Raw genomic sequence first — 18,210 nt, 5'->3', positions numbered from 1 at the left:
GTGACTAATGATTAAAACCCCTAAGATGGGCCAGTGGGGAGATGCTAAACCAGAAGAAGCAGTCCATGTGTTCCCAAAGCACAGTGCTGAGCATGGCTCCTATGTAATTGGCTACTTGGCTCACTGCTTAAAAAACAAAAAACAAAAGCAAACAAACAGACAAATAAACAAACTTCTTACTATTATGATCATGATAAAGGATAAAGTTAAAAATTTAAAAATAAGAGATTTTACCAGCTTCTACAATGGAATGATATCTGTCTACCTGGTAAAAAAGAATTTCCACTGCCTTTAATCATTCACTGCGTGAATTTTTAAGTTTTCAGCAATGAAATGGAGTTTCTGATATCTCTAGAGCTAGTTTTACTATTTTGTATTTGTATGTAATAGAGTGTTGATAAACGGACCTTGGAAATCTTATTCTGCAAGAAAGAAATGGGAGCAGCGGTAGTGGTCACTGTTGTCATCACTGATAGCTGAGTGCCTGCTATATGACAGGCACAGACACTTATCTGAAATCCTCACAACAGTTTCAAGAAGCAGGAATTATTATGAACTTTGTTTTATAGATGAGGACACTGAAGTTTAGAGAGTTAGGTAATGTGTCCAGGGTCAGCAGTCCCATGAGGACATGGACTTGAAGGACTTCATTATGGCCAGATAATCACAGGTTCCAATTGAAGGGAGACTGATTTTGCCCTAGATTGGAATGTCACAGTGTTAGGGAGTAAAGGGGGAAAATTTTTTAATAGAAATCTCTATTTGTAGCATTGCCAGTTCTGTGCTCTATGTATCTGCATAGTCTTCACCTTTCTTTACTAAAAGACATTTGGAGGTTTTTGCTTGAAAGGTTTTAGAAGATATAGTGGCCACGAGTGATAAAATTCCTGTATGAGACCCCTAGTCTAGAGATTGAACATTCCGCTACTTGACGTATTGTGTTTGGTTTGAATAACACCTGAAGTCCCCTCTAGAAGTAAAATGACATGATTTTTATATTGTTTGAGAAGAGTTGGTGGTGTTTTGTATACTGCTCTTTTGAACTGATCCTAAGAGAATGTCACAAGGGCCAGGTACCTGGTGTGCTAGTTCATGGGCTATGACTTCGGTGATCCACAGTTTATCAGAAGTGGAAGAGGTCTTGGGATCAAAGAGAAGTGACGTCTCTCTATATGTGATGAGGCCCCAGTTTTCCATGGCTCCAGATGCAAAGTCAGGAATGGCAACTAAATCTAAGAAATAATTAAAACAACCACATGTGATCGTCATGGCTTCCACACCGGAAGTGGGATTTGCTTCCTCCTCAAATATGTTATGATTCTTTCAGTATATATAAGCAGATGCTCTGAAAACATCAAGAGTGTTTTAACATTGATTGTTTTGTCTTGTACTTGCTGAAAACTATCAGTACCCACTACCAATCAGAATAAAGTCTATCAATACACTTTGGTTTGTAGGTGAAGTGAACTACTGACATTTAACCGTTTTTTTCCTGAAAGTACTAAACTATGAAAATAACTTGGGTGCATTACTGCTGAGAAAATAATTTATTTTAAAATACTTACATTGTATTTTATATTAGTACTACAGAAAAACCTTGAAAACATAAGGTATCAAATTGTTTCTAATATGTTTAGAATTCATCAAAACATATAATGAACTCATTTATACAAAAAAAAACCAGGATTTTAATTTCAGGAGAATGCTTTTTAGGAGCATCTCTTGAGTCAATATTTCAATTAATATTTCATGCACATACAGCCTCTAAGTGTCCTTCTAAGGCAGAAGAGGAAAAAAACTGTAGGCATCAATTCTTTCTAACCTCAATTTCCTTTTCAACATTGATATTTCCTCTATTTCTTGACAAAGTCCTAAGGAAAAAAGTGAAATTTAATCATCTTTAAGCAACTCAGGTATAATGTGTATTAATTTATATCATATCTATGTGTGAGTGTATCTATATGTTTACATACATATATACATATATATTCTTTGCCAATGACTTCATGTAGGTTCAAAAAACTTCTGGCTAATATTTAATCTTGGACTTCTTTCTTTTTATTCTGCCTGGCCATATTGGAAGAAATACTGCTGTTTGGCTAAAAAGAAAGGTGATATTTTTAAAAGTTTGAAATGAATGAAGCCACTTGGCTTGAAATTACATCATCTAGAATTAATACTGGTTAATTTTAGTGGATAAAAACAAGTATTTATATTGCAATCAAAAAGTAAATTAGCACTAATAAAAAAGTAGTATTCATTAGCACCTTATATGTGGAATGACTCCTTTTCTAAATTGCACTGATTTTATATCAGTTAGATTATTTCCTAAAGCCATTAGAAACACTTATATCTGCTCTATTTTTTCTTAAGCTGCACACTTCCTTCCAGTTCATTTTAAAATATATTCATTTCATATAGTCTTCAAGGTTGCACTTTTCAAGAACAGTTTAAGATTGTTGATGGCTGTTATTTGATCTTCCCTTGATTTTTGACACAGAGGACAGCAGTGGATTGTGGGTGAACTGATTTAGTATGTCTGTACTAAAGGGTACATAGAACCTGTGCTATAATAATACAGTGAGACTCAGGAAATGTAGGAATAAGCCCCTGGAGATGCCTTTTGATGGTCTCTTTTAACTCTAAGAAAAACTGCATGGAGGTTGGGCAGGGAAGAGGAGGAAAGACATGATAAGGTGTATGTTCTAAAGCCCCAAGGGCAAACAATGGTTTGTCACTGTCAGAAGCTCTAAAAACTAATCTATATAAGTTATAAAACTTGTCATGGTTTTTATATATTCCACAATATTATAAAAAACACAATTTTTATTTTGTAACATAGAAAATTAAAACCAAAAAAGATAGTGTGTGCCTTCTCTTATAAAGATCTACTACTACCACATACAAATTACCTATTTCTGCCAAGTCTTTTTTTTTTTTTTTAAGTCTGTACCACAGTTTTATCTTCCAGCCCCAACACACTGTAGATAACAGATGGAGGGACAATTTTCAGCTATTGACATAAACCTTTGGCAACTTTTATAAAAGATTGCTAGTCTTGTACAAATATAGTATAGAAGAAAATATATGCTCCAGAAAATTCATCCATTTAAATCTAATATGAAATAGATATTTTAATGTTAAACCTGATAAAAGAATAGAGATGTGAACCACACTACTTGGGCTTCTCATAAATACTGTATTTTCTATACTGAAAGGCCATCTCTGAGGTATAAATTATTGCTCTCTGGGCTAACTGAACCTCTTCAGTGCTCATTTAAATCATATAGAAAGAAGGAAGAAATCAAAGCAAGTTCTATAAAATAAAGACAATGACGTGGAATTTGAACCTACCCAGTTTGGGGAGTGGATATTGGATGTCAAAGTACTTTTCATAAAAATCAAGCAGCTTCAGTGATGCTTCCAAAGCATAATGCGTTTGACTCCATTTGTCTGGGGATGCATAGACAGACACCTGGGAAGTGGTGATCAGAAGAAGTGGTCTTTGAATGCCAGCTCCTTGGCACAATTCCACTCCTAACAACCCTCACCCAAAGAAAGTAGACTGCATTTTTCAAGAAATGATTGAGATATCACAAAACATGTTGTCAATAGGCAATAAGATGTTCTCTTAAGTTTTAAGGCAAAAGTCAGTCAATCTTGAAAATTATAAACAACCTCCTGTATTTTCTGTTATAATGCATTCCCTAGGTGCTAATCTGTACATTTCAAGCTGTATTAACCCACTGTATCATGAGAGCCCGCTTCAGCTCATCACTATCATGTACTCTGGCACTTAAGAATTAGCCTCTCAAAATTATGACCACCAACACCATTCAAATAAAACATAATTTTATGAGGTAGGAAAATCTTCATGAATTTATTGGAACCATCCCCTAACCCCAGCATGTTTACTTTAAACTCAAAAAGGCTCAAATATGTTCACTGACTCCCCCAAAGTAACTGGCCATTAAGTGGAAAAATACAATTAGATTCCAATTTTCATGGGTTTTAAGTACAGTGCTACTTTCATTTCATAATCTGCTTTCGTGCTCTGAATTAACTGAAGTCCCTCAGAAATCTCATAGGACGGACACATTAATGATCACAGTGGCTTACCAGGCACTGTGCTAAATGCATACGTGTAAAATCTACTTTAATTTTCTCAACCACCTTATGAAGTAGAGGCTATTATCTTCATTTTAGAGGTGAAGCAATGGAAACACATGGAGATTAAGTAACTTGTCCCAAGCCACCCATGTAGAAAATTGCAGAGCTGTGATGTGAATCCAAGGAAGCTGACAGGACCCTGTTCTCTGAGGTAAAGTGCCATCTGACCTCTCACACATCTGTATCTCTGCACAGACATATCTATGTGCAGAGATGTATGTAGACAGACTGCTGATAATACATATCTTCATAGCCGTAGGTATAATATATATGCAAATTGTAATTTTTAGCTATTTTTCAGAAGCATTATTTTATGGCTCTTTGAATATGTTTTTTGGTGCATAATTTGGTTCCTCAGGGTAAAGAGTTCTTTTTTATTTTTCACGCCTCATTGATATTTGCAAAACTTTATAAGATAATTATTGGGTATTGTAAATTTTTGCAAGCAATGAACACTCTAAAAATTATGAAGACCTTTCACTGAGGGAAAAAAGTTACAGAAAACAATTGGAAACAATGTAAATGCCTAAGATGCTGATTAAAATAAATGCTAATATAAAAATCTTTATGATATCTCTATGTGTCAGAGTACTACACAATTATTAATATCATATTATAGAAAAATATTTAATGGCATTTAATTTTTATGGCACATTATGGTGAAAATGAGTTAAAATAGTCATACATTATTTTGTAAAAAGTATAAAAGGAGATGGGAAGCAAAGCTGTGCTGGATGCTCTGTGTTACCCTCCTATTATACAGTATATACTGTTACTATACACATCCTTTTGTACTGACAGACTTACAGAAAATATTTGGAAGGCTTAGGCAAATATTATCAGTAATTGTATTGCGGTGATGGGATTGTGGATAACTTATTTTATTTTTTACCTATCTCTATTTTTGTAAATAAGCATGGTACTTTGATAATAAGAAAAAAAAACCCTTAAGATAAAGAAAAGCTCATTGCCCTCACTGCACTGTGTGTGAAACTCGAACTCAGACTCACCTTGACCCCTGATGAGGCTGTGCCACTCACAGAGTTGAAATCACAGACTATGTAGGCTACGAGGTACGTACTCATTTTTACAGTAGTTCCAAAATGATCTTCCAGGAGGCCGCCGTCAACTTCAACTGTCTTGATCTACAGGAATGGAAAGAAGTAGGATTTGAAAACTGGAATATTTTACAAGAACTGCCTATGATGTAAGTCACGTAAGTTAGAGGAAAGCCTGATGTTCCAAAGTCACTTGATGCCTTTATAGGAGATCAGTGGCCTCTCAGAACATTCTGTGGCTTCACCTCCCTTTATTTCTTTTATCTCTGGACTTCCTCAAAGACACAACCAACTACTTTTGGGATCTCAAAATGATGCCTACTTTGTTGCTTGAAAGCATAAAAACAACTTAGATGCTTCTGTTTTCTCGAAAGGCAATAGTCTCCAACAATGGTGTAAATTCAAGATTTGAACTTCTAAGCAAAAATGCCAGAGAATGGTCCCTTTCCTTTTGTTTATTATATGATAAAGAAATCTCTGTTGCAGAAGTAAATGGGAAGCAAAACTGTGCTGGATGCTTTGCGTTATCCTTCTATTATTTGTGTGTGAGGTAGGTGTTACTTCACAGGTGAGGAAACAGAGTCTCAGAAATGTTAACTGAATTGCCCAAGATCATATGGCCAGTTCTACGTCAGGACCAGGATGTGGATGTGACCGTGTGACTCCAAAGACATTGCTCATTCACTTGCTGTGTGACAGCCTGAGTCATAGTCTTATTTTATCTTTGCTTCATTGATTCAGCAATGAAAGCAGTCAGGCCAAGGAGGTCATTAGTAATTTAAGCTTCTGCCTATCTACTGAGGAAGTAGAAAGTTTTAAGCCTACAGACTGGTCAGCTGCATCCATCAAATTCACTTAGTAATTACCAAATTCCATCTTCATTTGCTCTGGATAGCTTGTCCCAGAGCTGGTCTCCACCATGGTACGATGCCCCTGAATTCTGAATGGATACATACCCAGTAATCTGAAAACACCACTTTCTTCAAATTGGTAATGACTCTGAGACTGGCTTGTTTCCCACCCTCCCCAACCTCCTTTTAAGGTGTCAGGTTTATGGCAGTGCTAACCAGGGATTACCAAGCATATTTTATGTGTTTGGATAAGATTGCAGTTTGCTTTGGCGAGGAAAAAATGGCTTGAAGTATTATCGTAAACGGCCCAGCCTACGGCAAAGAAGTTTGTACTATTAAATTCTATAGAATTTGATTCTACAGAATTAATTCTATCAAAAACTCAATTCCTAAGTTCCAATACAGCAGGAGACACTGACAAACACTCTAGGAAAGGTAGCAGCATACATAGGGCTGTAAATTTTACCCCTATTCAGCTAGTTAATTTTGCACAACAACAATCTCCTTTTTTAGGAGCCTGATTCAACCAGAGCTCTATGAGTACACACTCCTAGCAGAAGAGAGGGTTATGGTGTGAGCCAGGAAGGAGGCACTGGGATTGTAGTCTTCTGACCAAATTCAGCAGCAGAAACATTTAGTCAAGTGAGTAGATGGAGGTGGGGGAGGAAAAGCAAAGACTGTGGGACTCTGGGGAAGCAAGAGTCTGTGATGCTGGACAGCTGGTGGCAGAGATGGTTAGGAGACAGGTGAGCATGCCCTCTGATTTCACCCCTCCCCCCAGATGAAGGTGTGGTTCATGGAGGCTGAATTTTGTTCAGGAACCCGGAGTGACCCGTGTGGATTAACACTGCCTTAAATGGAAGTGTATGGGGGTGTTGGTGTAAGTTCTTCCAGGAAGGTGATGTAAGCTCCAAGTATAAAACACTTGTTGCTGGACAAGAATTTAGCTTTCCTCAAGTTTGGCAGGATTCTACTTGCAGAGCAAGGTTCATCAGCAGGTGTGTGTTCCCTTAAGGAGGGAGACAAAGAGAAGCCCAAAAGATATGTTGCCTCTACTAGCGCTTGGCTGATCATCACACTTCTTTGTATTCTTAACTTATATTCTTAGATTTGTAACTGAGCAAATCGAGAACTTAGGACGTGTTGCTTCTTCTCAACAGTCCATAACTCACCTTAAGAGCTGCATCTGTTATCCAAAGAGTATGATTATAGCATTACTTCAGTTCTCCTTTTTTTTTGCCAACCATGAAAGCCTGGGTTGGGCAAGTCAATGAAAAGTGGAAAGTTAAGCCAATATTTGCTGAAAAAGGCATGATTCAGAGAACCAGCCCCGTCAACTGAGGCAATGCAAAGTTTAAGGACTATATAAAATATTTTCAAAGTTTTCGCCTATTTTTCCTAAATACAAGAAGTTACTGGGAGTTTCTAAAGATAGAAAATTGAGATTCTAATATAATGAAATGACAATTTAGGTTTGGATCACATTTTAATTAAAAGGCATTACTAACTGTGTTTTTCCTTTACCCTCCATGATTACTCATGTGAAAAACTGTATTAGTAAAAAGCTGCCAGGAAAGAGCCTGAACTGCTCTTAAATGAACAGTCAGTTAGAAAGAAGACTTAGAGCTCAGGTAGTAGACCCTTTTCACCTGAAAATGAGTAGGCTCATTACACTGCTCTCTGGATGATCATGGAAAAACTGCACGATTGTGTCAGGGGAGTGTGTCACTTTTCCCCTTCATCGGCTTTGCCAGTATTTCAGTGCAAAGACTTTTCCAGCGTTAAACAGAAATCTGGGGCTTGAAATCAGTCTCTAGCTTGGGACTCATTTCCCACTCCATCCACAGAGGACAGTCACTGTGGAATGCAGAGAGGAAAATGGAGTGGGGCCACCGGCAGGCTGATGATGACCCGATGACCTGGCTGCTGTCTGGGCTGCTCATCCCGCTGAAGCACGGTAAGGGGGCTCTATTTTTACCCTACTTTCTAAGCAGCAATGGGGAAATATTTCACACTGCGTACAACAGCACAAAAGGCAAGCACTTGGTGAGTGAGGAAATATCAAATGAGGCTCAGGGTCTGCTGTCATTCAGAGTCTCTGCAACTTGAGTACAAACATGAGCCAAATGAAAGTGTTCAAATGTCTCTTTCAATGAAAAATTTTGTAACCATGATAAATAATTTTCATAAATAATTTTAAGAACTACTCATGAAACTTAAAAAAAAAAAAGATTTCTGTGTTCTGTCACAGACTCCTGAATCAGAATTTCCAGGGTGGGGCCCGGGCAGGGTTCTCTAGATCCTTACCACTCTAGATGTGGTCCCTGGACCAGCAGCAGTGGCATCACCTGCGAGCTTGTTAAAAAGGCAGAATTTTGAGCCTCACCCCAAGACCAGCTGAATCAGAATCTGAATTTTAACAAGATCCTCAGATGATTCATCTCAACATTAAAATCTGAGAAGTGCTGCTCTGGGTTATTCTGAATTTCATCACTGGCCAAGTAATACTGATTTAAAAGAACATTGTTTCTATATGAACACAAGTAAAATAGAAATCACTATGTTTAAAAAAAAAAAAAGCTTCTTGTGTTACAGTGCCCAAACAGAATGATGTTAAAATCTAGATGAATTTGGGTGATTATGTATATGTAGATAGATGAAAAACAAATTAATGACTTAAGTCCTAAAAACAAAGGAAATATTAAAACACAGCACAACAAAGAACAAGGTTCATCTTGAGAACAATTCCCCAAAGTTTCTGAAAGGGGCAATACCTTTGGCATGTTGGATAGGGCAATGTGTCTGCTCTCTCTTCTTATCTTGATTGAAAAGTTGGCTTTGAACAATGGTTCATCAAAGCAAGGGAAAGCCATTCGTGCCTCGGTTGGCTCAAAATCCGTTACTGCAATTGTTCTAAGAAAGAAGCACACCCCAGCCAGGATACACAAGTGAAACCAAAGACAGAAATGCATTTGTACCTTTAGAACACAGCTGATCAAACCTGGAGGGGATATGTTTGATTTCTCCAACTATAATCATAGTGAATCCAGACATGATTTTCAAAGAAAATGAGGGTAAAATTTTGCTTAGTAGCTGCTGTCATGAATAATGCACAGTGCTGGGTACTCTATCCACCTGGTCACCTTCATACTCATGGCAGGTAAGGATACTGAGGCTCAGAGAATCTGAGTGACCTTTCCAGGATCCTGAGCTAGTAAGTTGCTGAGACAGGCATACCCAATTTGACTTCAGAATTGACTAGGAGTTAGTATCATCTCTAAACGGGCCTCAGTCAGACATCTGAATACTTGTGAGATGAGTGATGTCTCAGGTTGTGTTCCCAGCAAGTAGACCTGGATTTATTAACATGCTGCCAAGAGAACTAGGTAAGGCAGGAAGGGAAGCAGAACAGGAGAGAGGAAGAAATCAGGCCAGGTCCCAGCTTCCGCCTCATTCCTGGGGAGCTCTGGAATAGAAACCACACCTTCAAGTTCTCCTCCACTGGAGGCAAGGTGCTGGGCTTCCATATTCCTGTGTTGTCACTGAATAAGGGTCTTCTGGGGGTAACCTATGCTCCCAGACACTTCCAGCTCTCTCTGCTTGCCAGTAAAGCAGCTCCAGCCTTCAGATTATAACAGGTGGATGGAAACTCTGATGAATCTCTGTTTCCCCTCATCTTGATAATGCTTGAAATGGTATAATTACAGACTTTTTTTGAACTTGAAAGCTTTAATTAAGAAGCAAAACTGGAGAGCATATTTTGATTGGGGAAGAAAGGCAGAATAGAAAAGGTCAAGGGACAGATGAAGGGTGAAAAGGGTCAGGAGAGGGAAAAAGGGGGGCTGTCAGGATAATTTTGGTTCAGTTTACTCTATTTTTATAATACAGACTGGTAAAGTGAGACTGGGCAGCTAAATGATTTGTTCACTACTTGGATTTGGTAGCAGGTCCTACAAATGTAAAGCAATCCAAGTGCCTGGAATCATTTTTACTAATATGAAATATTGGTTATAGTAAGTCTTAACATTGGAAAAGCCAAAACTTGAAGATTGTCTTTGCTACTTACACAATTCATTTTAGTGCTGCATGCAAAGTAGTGACTTCCTGCTTCTCAAGGAACTATTGTTGACTGAATTACTTTTGTATTTTAAGTTGTATGTGTGTGTGTTTGTGTGCCTGAGTAAAAGAGAGAGATCATAAGATTCCATTGACGTTGTCCTGACAATCATCCTACATGTTAAGACCTACTAGGTGGCTGAGTATGAAGAGAGCTGACTAATTAATCATAAGAAGAGTCAGAAATAGCCTGCAGTTAGTTACGGGAGGCATGTTGGCAAGTACTTACTTTCCAAGCTCTTACTCTAAAAAATCACCCCCTTGGGTATCCCCTGTCTCCCAAAATTATATCCTTAACATGTATTTCCTTTAGGTGCAGGTTTTGTCACTTGAAAAAAATGAAAAAAAAAAAAATCTGTCACTGGTCACATGGTACCTGAGTGGGACGTTGATAAGTTTCCTATCTAATACTGTGCTGGACCTGAGAACAGGCCTGTGAGAGTTGAAGCTGCAATGAGGGAAAGCGTCCCCAAGGGGAGGGGAGTAGCTGGGCTGGGGAAGGGCTGTCCTAGGTGGACTGCTGGAGGCTGGGGTGGGGGTGGGGCTGAGCCCCCAGGGGACGGTGAGCCCCTGAGGTGGGGAAGAGAGGAGGTGTGCAGCAGACACTGCCCTGCTGAAGTCGCCTACCATATCCATTCTCCTTATTCACATCCAGTGGAATCCTGAGTTTGTTCAAGAAGGCAATGTGTCTGGATAAAAGAATCATTCCTCTAGACTCTTGCAACTTGGTGGGCACGTGACTCGTTCTAGTTGAAGTCGTTGGGTGGGAAGCTCGGTGAAAGGAGTCAGACTCAGCTGGAATGTTTATTTTTGTATTTCTCTCTCCTCTACTTCCCCTCTTTTTCCTGCCTGGAATGTGGACCTGATGCCCACAAGTGCAGAAATCATCTCGTATTAGGAGGAAAGCCATATGCCAAGGATGGCTGAGCAGAAAGCTAGAAGGAGCCTGGGTCTTAGATAATACTGGTGAGCACTTAGCAAACCTGAGCTGCCCTGCTTCTGGATGTGTTGTTGCATGAGAAACATAACCTCTTTGTGGCAAAGCAATTGTATTCAGGTTTCTCAAACTGGCAACGGAATACGACTGATAAAATGTAGGAGAGCACTGAAACCAGACTCCTCTTTCCTCTGAGGTGGACCCTGGCTCTGGACAACCAAATCATACACTCTATGAAGCATCCCTCTCTTTCCCTTGCCTTATATAACCAATATGTCAGCAAATTCAGTCTGTTTTACCCTTTAAAACAAATGCCAAGTTCAATCACTTCACTGCATAAACAGCACCACCAGCCTGGCCCAAGCTAACATCCTTGCTTGCCTGAATAATTGCAGTGACCTCCTAAAATACTGCTCTGCTTATATTTTTTTCTTCTCTATAGTGTACCATCAACACACACTTGATCTTTCTAAAGCATAGATCACATCAGAACTTTCCAGTGGTCCCTGAGTAAAAGCCTAAAACAAGAGGCTGTAAGTCTCTACATGGTCTGACCCCTCTTGACTCTACTTCTCTCCCTTGCTTATGCTGGCCTTCATCTCTCAATCACCCTCGCCTTAACTGACTTCACATTTGCTGATACCTTTCCTGGGAACACTGTGCCCTTAGAGGTCCTCATGATTGTCTCCTTTTCAAAAAAATTCAGGTCTCAGTTTGAATATACTTCCTCAGCAAGAACTTCTGTGACCACTCAGCTAAATTATTGACAATCCTTAGTCCATATCTCACCACTACACATTCAGTGCCTAGGACAGTGCCTGGCACATAGCATGTGCTCAATAAACATGAGTTGAGCGAATAGACCCTATTTCTCAGTTCTCCAAATGGACTCATTCCTCCCGCCTGCATTTGAGTCATGCTGTTTCCTGGGCAACGCGCATACTCTCACTTCCTCTCTCTCAACCCAGATCTCACTTACATTTCCTTTTGGTCCCAGATCGAGGCTCAGCTCCTTTGAGAAACCTTCCCTATTTCAGCTCTCTCTGCACTGACCATCCTTTCCCCCAGCAGATAAACATGTCAGTCTTGTCACATACTGGCCTTTCCCCCTAGCTATTGTCCCTCCAGTCATTTATGCCTCTGCCTCCTGTCTTTCCATCTTTGTTGCAATTTCCTTTAGGAATGGCAGAGCTTCTTCTGAGTTTCCCAGTTTATTGGGCTTTTCATAAATGATTGCTGAAACACACTCCTGGCAAAGAAACATCGTCCTCAAGGAAAGTATCACAAAAGACTGTAAGCAGCTGGAGCTACATCTTACCTTGTTTCACCACCAAGAGTTCTGTAAGTGCTTTTATAAAACCCTTCAAAGCCATCAGCTAGCTTGGCCTGGAAGTCAATAGCCACAGAGTATCTCAGGTCAGCCCTAAGTTTCTCTGGAACCATCAGTGCAATTTGTTGGTGAGCAGGATAACTCAAAACAGTTAGCTTTTTTCCTGGTTTCCTGTATCTCAAATCTTCTTCCGACTGAAGGGTGGCATTCATGATTTCAAGACCGTTGCTGTGTAAGATGATGAATTGGGTGGCATCTCGGACTAAGACTTCGATCTTCTCAGATGCAACAAAGTCCAGGGAGGTGAGATTTGGGTGAATGAAAAGATCATAGTGGAGGGGAATGACCACTGTGGGGAGCCTTAGCTCACGCCAGGGGAACAGTTCCCCATTGGTGGCCACTGGGAAAGCCCCAGGGTCCTTTGTGAACTGATCAATAGTTGGCTGTGAGAACTGAGAACAAATACATATAAGGGGCAGGATGATTGCTGAGCAGTAAAATCCTATATAAATATTACAGTTTAGTTTTCTGCATGAATTAACCATTGCAGAAGAATGGAACAGTAAATCTGTTCTCTAGAAGACAAGCTAATATTCAGGCTAAATCTCAGAGTTCTCCAAAACACTGTGTTGGCTCCAGTTATGTTACACAGGATCTGAACAATACGTTTCAAAAAATGGATTTAACCTAGAAAGAAAAAAAAAAACCATTTATAGCATGGAGAAAAATATTTCAATTTATAAATAAAACCTGAATAAACAAAAGGATGTATGTGAATGGGGAAAACCTCCTCTCTTATCAAAATCCGGCCAAATAGCCACAAAATAAGGTTGAAATTGAGTTATCCTATTTATTATAGATAAAAAATTTTTAGAGCTCGAATGAAAGGACTCTGCCTTAAAATTGCATCTGTGGAATCCCTTCTGCATTCCTGTGCAGTGAGCAGAAGGGAGGTGTGTAAGTTCATTGCACATTGAACGTTTTTAACATTTGGTTACATCATTTTATGAGTGTACCTGAACGCCTGAAAGTAAACTGCACCAGTATCTCTATTTTGTCTTAATATGTCATGAAGAATACTCAGTATTTTTTGGATACCAGATATTACTATTATTAATGGCACTGAACTTCATTTCTTTCATTATGTGACATCAGCTAAATGGCCTTATTCTCTGTAGCTGCTGGTATAAAGCTAAGTGTTTACCTTCTGTTTACTTCCAATATATCAAAATCCATGAAAATAAAATATGAGTTTATAATATTCGAATTGAGAATATTTCTAAAAAGTGCTTTGGTCTTCTTCATCTCAGGCTACCTTCGAAAACACAAACCAAGCTAAATTCTATAAATAAAACTAAGACAATTCTGTAAATAAAACTAAGAAAATTTCTTCTCATCAGAAGGATAACACTATAAAACATATAAAATAAGGACAAACAATGTGTATGGTTAATTTAGTTGTTCAGTTCTGACACCCACCCTGCCACCTGCCTCTGTCTACCTCCACTCTGCTTCAACTTTAAGCCATGAATGGCTTCCTTTCCTTTTCCTTTTTATCATTAACATCCTCTTCAGAATTAAGAATCCAAACAATTACTTCAATTTTCCAATTTGCAATATTAGTGCAGATCAACAAGTATTGTTAAACAAAGAAAAAGAAGAAAATAATGATTAAATAACACTTTTCCCCTCTTTTTCAGGCAAGCATTAAAGTGTTAGTATCAAATCTCAATGTTCCAAAGGTCTCTGATACATAAAACCATATTTTGTCTACTAGCTTGAATTTCTGATGGTCTTAAAAATGAAATTACTTATTTGTTAGGTCCTGGGCTTAGGACACGAAGTGCCTGAATTCCAATACTAGATCCATCATATGTACCTGAATGATCTTGGGCAAATTTTCTGATTTTTTGAGCACCAGTAAATAGTGTAATGATTATACCATCCTCACACTGGGAGGCTTAAATCAAATAATTCATGGGAAGAATTTGGCACAGCACAGCAACTTCAAATAGGAAGCTTGTAATGAAGGTTAAACATTAAATTACTATTGTAGTTATCATATCTTCCATTCTCTGGCCTAAATTATATAGTAGTTCTGCCCCGACTTGTAGCAGACACACTCAAAGGAAGTCGTATTTTTTGTAAGAATGCAGAGAAAAGCCTTGATATTTACTCATGTGGTCTTTAACTTTAGAACTGATAAGAACTTTAAATGGGAGCTAGTACAAGTCCTTAGTGTCCAAATAAAGAAACTGAAGGTGAGTGATTCTCCCAAAATCACACAGGAAGTTTGAAGCCGAATCGGGACTGAAATACAGCTCTTTGACCCTTGGTCTAGTGGATTTTCCCTCATACTGCACGTTATTGCATTGAACAAAATATCTGGGGGTTGAAGACACGAGAACTACAACAAACAATTGAGAAAAGCTAAGAGACCTTCAAAAGAGACTGAATCAGTTAAACAGAAAGATTCTTAGATCAAATCCTATGCTTAACTGCACATAATTTCCAACACAGTAACAGCAGATTCATCCTGTTTCCTCAGACTCTCACTGTAGATTGCAAGAGATCCTCAGTACAGAAGTTTCATACCTTCAGTTCAGGTCATTATTCTCGCTAAAAAATAATGATTTTAAGACAAATTCAAGAAAAATTTTGATGTGTTACCTTAATCCACGCTGTTGCAGATTTGAATGGAGGGGAATTTATTTTTGCTTTCACTTTCTATTCCTGTAAGATTCAGAATTTTGCATAACCAACAGTAACAAGCAGCTTCATAGTAAAAGTCACACCATGGCAAGCCGGGTAGGACTCCGGCATCTCTGTGGCTGCCGCTCCTGCTGTTTTATCTTCCCCATCCCCTGGTGTAAAGCCTTCAGAACCTAGGTGTTGTTGTTGTTGTTGTTGTTGTTGTTGTTTTGTTTTGTTTTGTTTTGTTTTGTTTGTTTTAATGCTAAGTTATTTTAAGATGTGATCTTGAATTCCTCAGTGTGCTGTGTCCCTATTACCATGAAATCTGATCTCTGTCTGTCCACCTGGAAAAGGTAACTCCCAGCAGCTTCCATGGCCTTTAACAGAGGTGATTATCCCTGGCTTTTCTGTCTGTACCATCTTGCCTTCTGAGCATATAGGGGCTGTTCCCCACCTTCATCTCTCCATCTCTCTTTATCTGCCCTCCTATTCCTCATCACCCTGGACATCGGTCTCCCACAAAGATAAAATCTCTGCTCTCTTCTCTCTGCTCTTTTCTCTCTCTACTCTTTCTTTTGGAGAATATGTTCGAGTGCTGAGATCTCTCACGTACCCTCACTTGTCCCACACTTCTCTTGATTTCTCCTTCCAGGTTTCTGCTGCTGCAATTCCAACAGTTTGATAGACTGTCTTTACATGGATGTTCTGCTAACAACTCGAATAATGTCCTCTTTCCTCAGATCAGTGCCTTTTGCTTTAACTTCATCTGCTTCTAGCCTTCCTCCATTATCTATGATTGGACCATATCACTGTTTTGATTCTGAACCATTCAGTTTGTTACTAAGACCTGTTGATTCTTCCTTTTTTATTTCTTTTTATCCAACTTAAAAAAATTTTTTTTCCAGTCATTAAAGAGTTCCTATCCTCATCACTCCTCACAATGGCCTTCAAACAAGTCTTGCTGCCTTCTCAAGACATGTCCTTGTGTTGTCGGAGAATAGGTTCTTGCCTCGTGCAGGAAAGAATTCAAGAGCAAGGCATGGTAAAGTGAAAGTAAGCTCATTTACAGGGATACACGCTCGATAGACAGAGTAGGGTCCCTCTCACTCAGAAGGGAAAACTTCTTAGAAGATACATAGTCCATAGGCAGGATGTGGGCCATCTCAGAAAGATGAGGGGGAGAGAGACTGAGAAGTGTGGAGGTATATAGTTTAGAAGAAAAGTAGATACACATGCCATAGACAGAGTGCAGATCGTCTCAAAAGGGAAGAGAGGGAGAGCAACCACGAGGTACAGAGTTGTTAGGTTTTATGGGCCTGGTAATTTCATATGCTAACAAATAGGAGGATTATTATTTTAACTACTTTGGGGAAGGGGCAGGGATTTCCAGGAATTGGGACCCCCTGCCCACTTTTTGACCTTTTATGTCAGCCTAGGAACTGTCATGGCACCTGTGGGCGTCCCATGAGGCTCAAGGTCTACTGGAAATTGAATCTTCTGCCATCTTGGTTCTAACCAGTTTGTCCTGTCCTCAATTGCTGGGTCATTCCTTTAGTGGTTGTGCCCTGCCCCCTTCCCTCCTCTCACTTGCAGTCCAATTGTATGACACCAGGCAGCAGATTAATTCTTTCAACCACTGCTTGATTTGAGCAGTGCCATCCCCCTGCTCAAAAACCTTTCTATGGTTTCCCCCTGTCTACACAGGGAGGCAGTTCCCCGTGTGGAGACCACATACAGCCTAGGGGCCCCAAGAACTCTTTCAAAGCCTGGCTGGTTGTTTCGTTTAGATCCTAGTGCACTGAAGGGCCATGCACTCACACAGGTTTTATTCTCTAGTGAAATATAATAAGCTTGGCTCTCATCATCCCACAGGCCCCCTTCATACCCTTGCATGCATGCCTTGTCCTGCTCTGCATTTCTGTTTCTAACCTGTGCTTCCGTTAACCTTCAAACGCTACCATGATTAAATCCTAGTTAGCTCTCAAGCCTCCACTTCTTTTCTCTTTCTGTATTTTATCAGTTTAACCTGGGTAAAGTAGAAGGTGCAAAAACAAGGAGGTAGCCTATACCTGGGGCCAGAGGCACAGGCCTGGATGGAGTCCCTCACAGTGGCATTTTGTGCAGTTAGAGGGTACCTCAACACAGGTGACTGGGGAAGAGGGGACAAAAAAAGAGGAGGCACCGTGGGCCACATCTTGGAATCTAATTGTGCAGCAGGAAGGGAAGGGGTGAGGGAGGTACAGGAAGCTGGGGGAATTCTGTGACACTGGTCAGGAGACCGGGCCCAGTTGTGTGTCTGTGTGCTCTCAGAGCTCTCCCCCGCCCGTAAGAATAGAAGTGATGACAGAGAATGAAGAAATGGGGCAATCAGACTGAGCAAAGTGTCCTAGAAGAGGAAGCTGAGTAGGGTCCAGGTCACTTCATAGATTATTATTTAAAACTATTTCTCAGCTTTTGATCTCCTGATAGAATAAGCTTTGGGATGCTTGTTGCTTAGAGAATGTTCATGTCACGTCATCCTGCCCTGCTGATCTGTCTCTTGCTCAGACTCTCCTTATTGGCTCTACCTAAACCAGCAGCACTCCTCAATCCACCCTGCCACCGCCCAGTGTCTATCCTCTTAGCCTGCTTTTTTTTTTTTCTTAGCATTTATCTATTCCTGATGGCTCACTGCATATTGATTCACTTATCAGTCTCCCCATTAGAACATAAGCTCCTTGCAGGCAGGGAATTTGTCTGCTTTGCTCACCTCCAAATGCCGAGAGTCTAGAGCAGATACTGGCATATAAGAGACCATCAATAAGTATCTGCTGAATGGGTGAATGCATTTTCAGTGCTTTTTGTTTTTCTTTTTTTCTTTTCAGATCACCCTATACTTGCTCCATGTTTCAGGCAAACTAGGGAATTTTCCATTTCTGGATGAGCCCCACGTATCCTCATCTTCACTGAGGCTGTCACTCTGTGTGCTGTGCAATACCTGTCTCACAGTGTCCCTTGTGTAAACTTACTTATTGCAAGGCAAAGGCCTCCTACAGGAAGCCACCTTAGAAATGA

The 18,210-nt window shown here is 39.7% G+C and overlaps 1 protein-coding gene across 2 annotated transcripts in view; it reads right to left on the bottom strand.

Annotated features, from left to right (window-relative positions):
• The window catches only part of ERAP2 (endoplasmic reticulum aminopeptidase 2), a 37,267-nt gene extending 22,053 nt beyond the window's left edge, over positions 1-15,214 (bottom strand). For both annotated transcript variants that reach the window (XM_014567506.2, XM_032476402.1), the window contains exons 1-6: positions 15,133-15,214; positions 12,451-13,149; positions 8,854-8,992; positions 5,181-5,315; positions 3,355-3,475; positions 1,078-1,232 (exon numbers count right to left, since the gene is read on the bottom strand). In XM_014567506.2, coding sequence (XP_014422992.2) covers positions 1,078-1,232; positions 3,355-3,475; positions 5,181-5,315; positions 8,854-8,992; positions 12,451-13,007 — 1,107 coding nt within the window. In that variant the 5' untranslated portion in view covers positions 13,008-13,149; positions 15,133-15,214. The remainder of the gene's footprint in view (positions 1-1,077; positions 1,233-3,354; positions 3,476-5,180; positions 5,316-8,853; positions 8,993-12,450; positions 13,150-15,132) is intronic.
• Between the last annotated feature and the right edge of the window lie 2,996 nt (positions 15,215-18,210).

The sequence above is a fragment of the Camelus ferus genome, chromosome 3, assembly GCF_009834535.1.
Source record: "Camelus ferus isolate YT-003-E chromosome 3, BCGSAC_Cfer_1.0, whole genome shotgun sequence".
Taxonomy (NCBI): Eukaryota; Metazoa; Chordata; class Mammalia; order Artiodactyla; family Camelidae; genus Camelus; species Camelus ferus.
The sequence above is the reverse complement of the archived record's forward strand: the minus strand, read 5'-3'. Positions and strand labels throughout refer to the sequence as shown.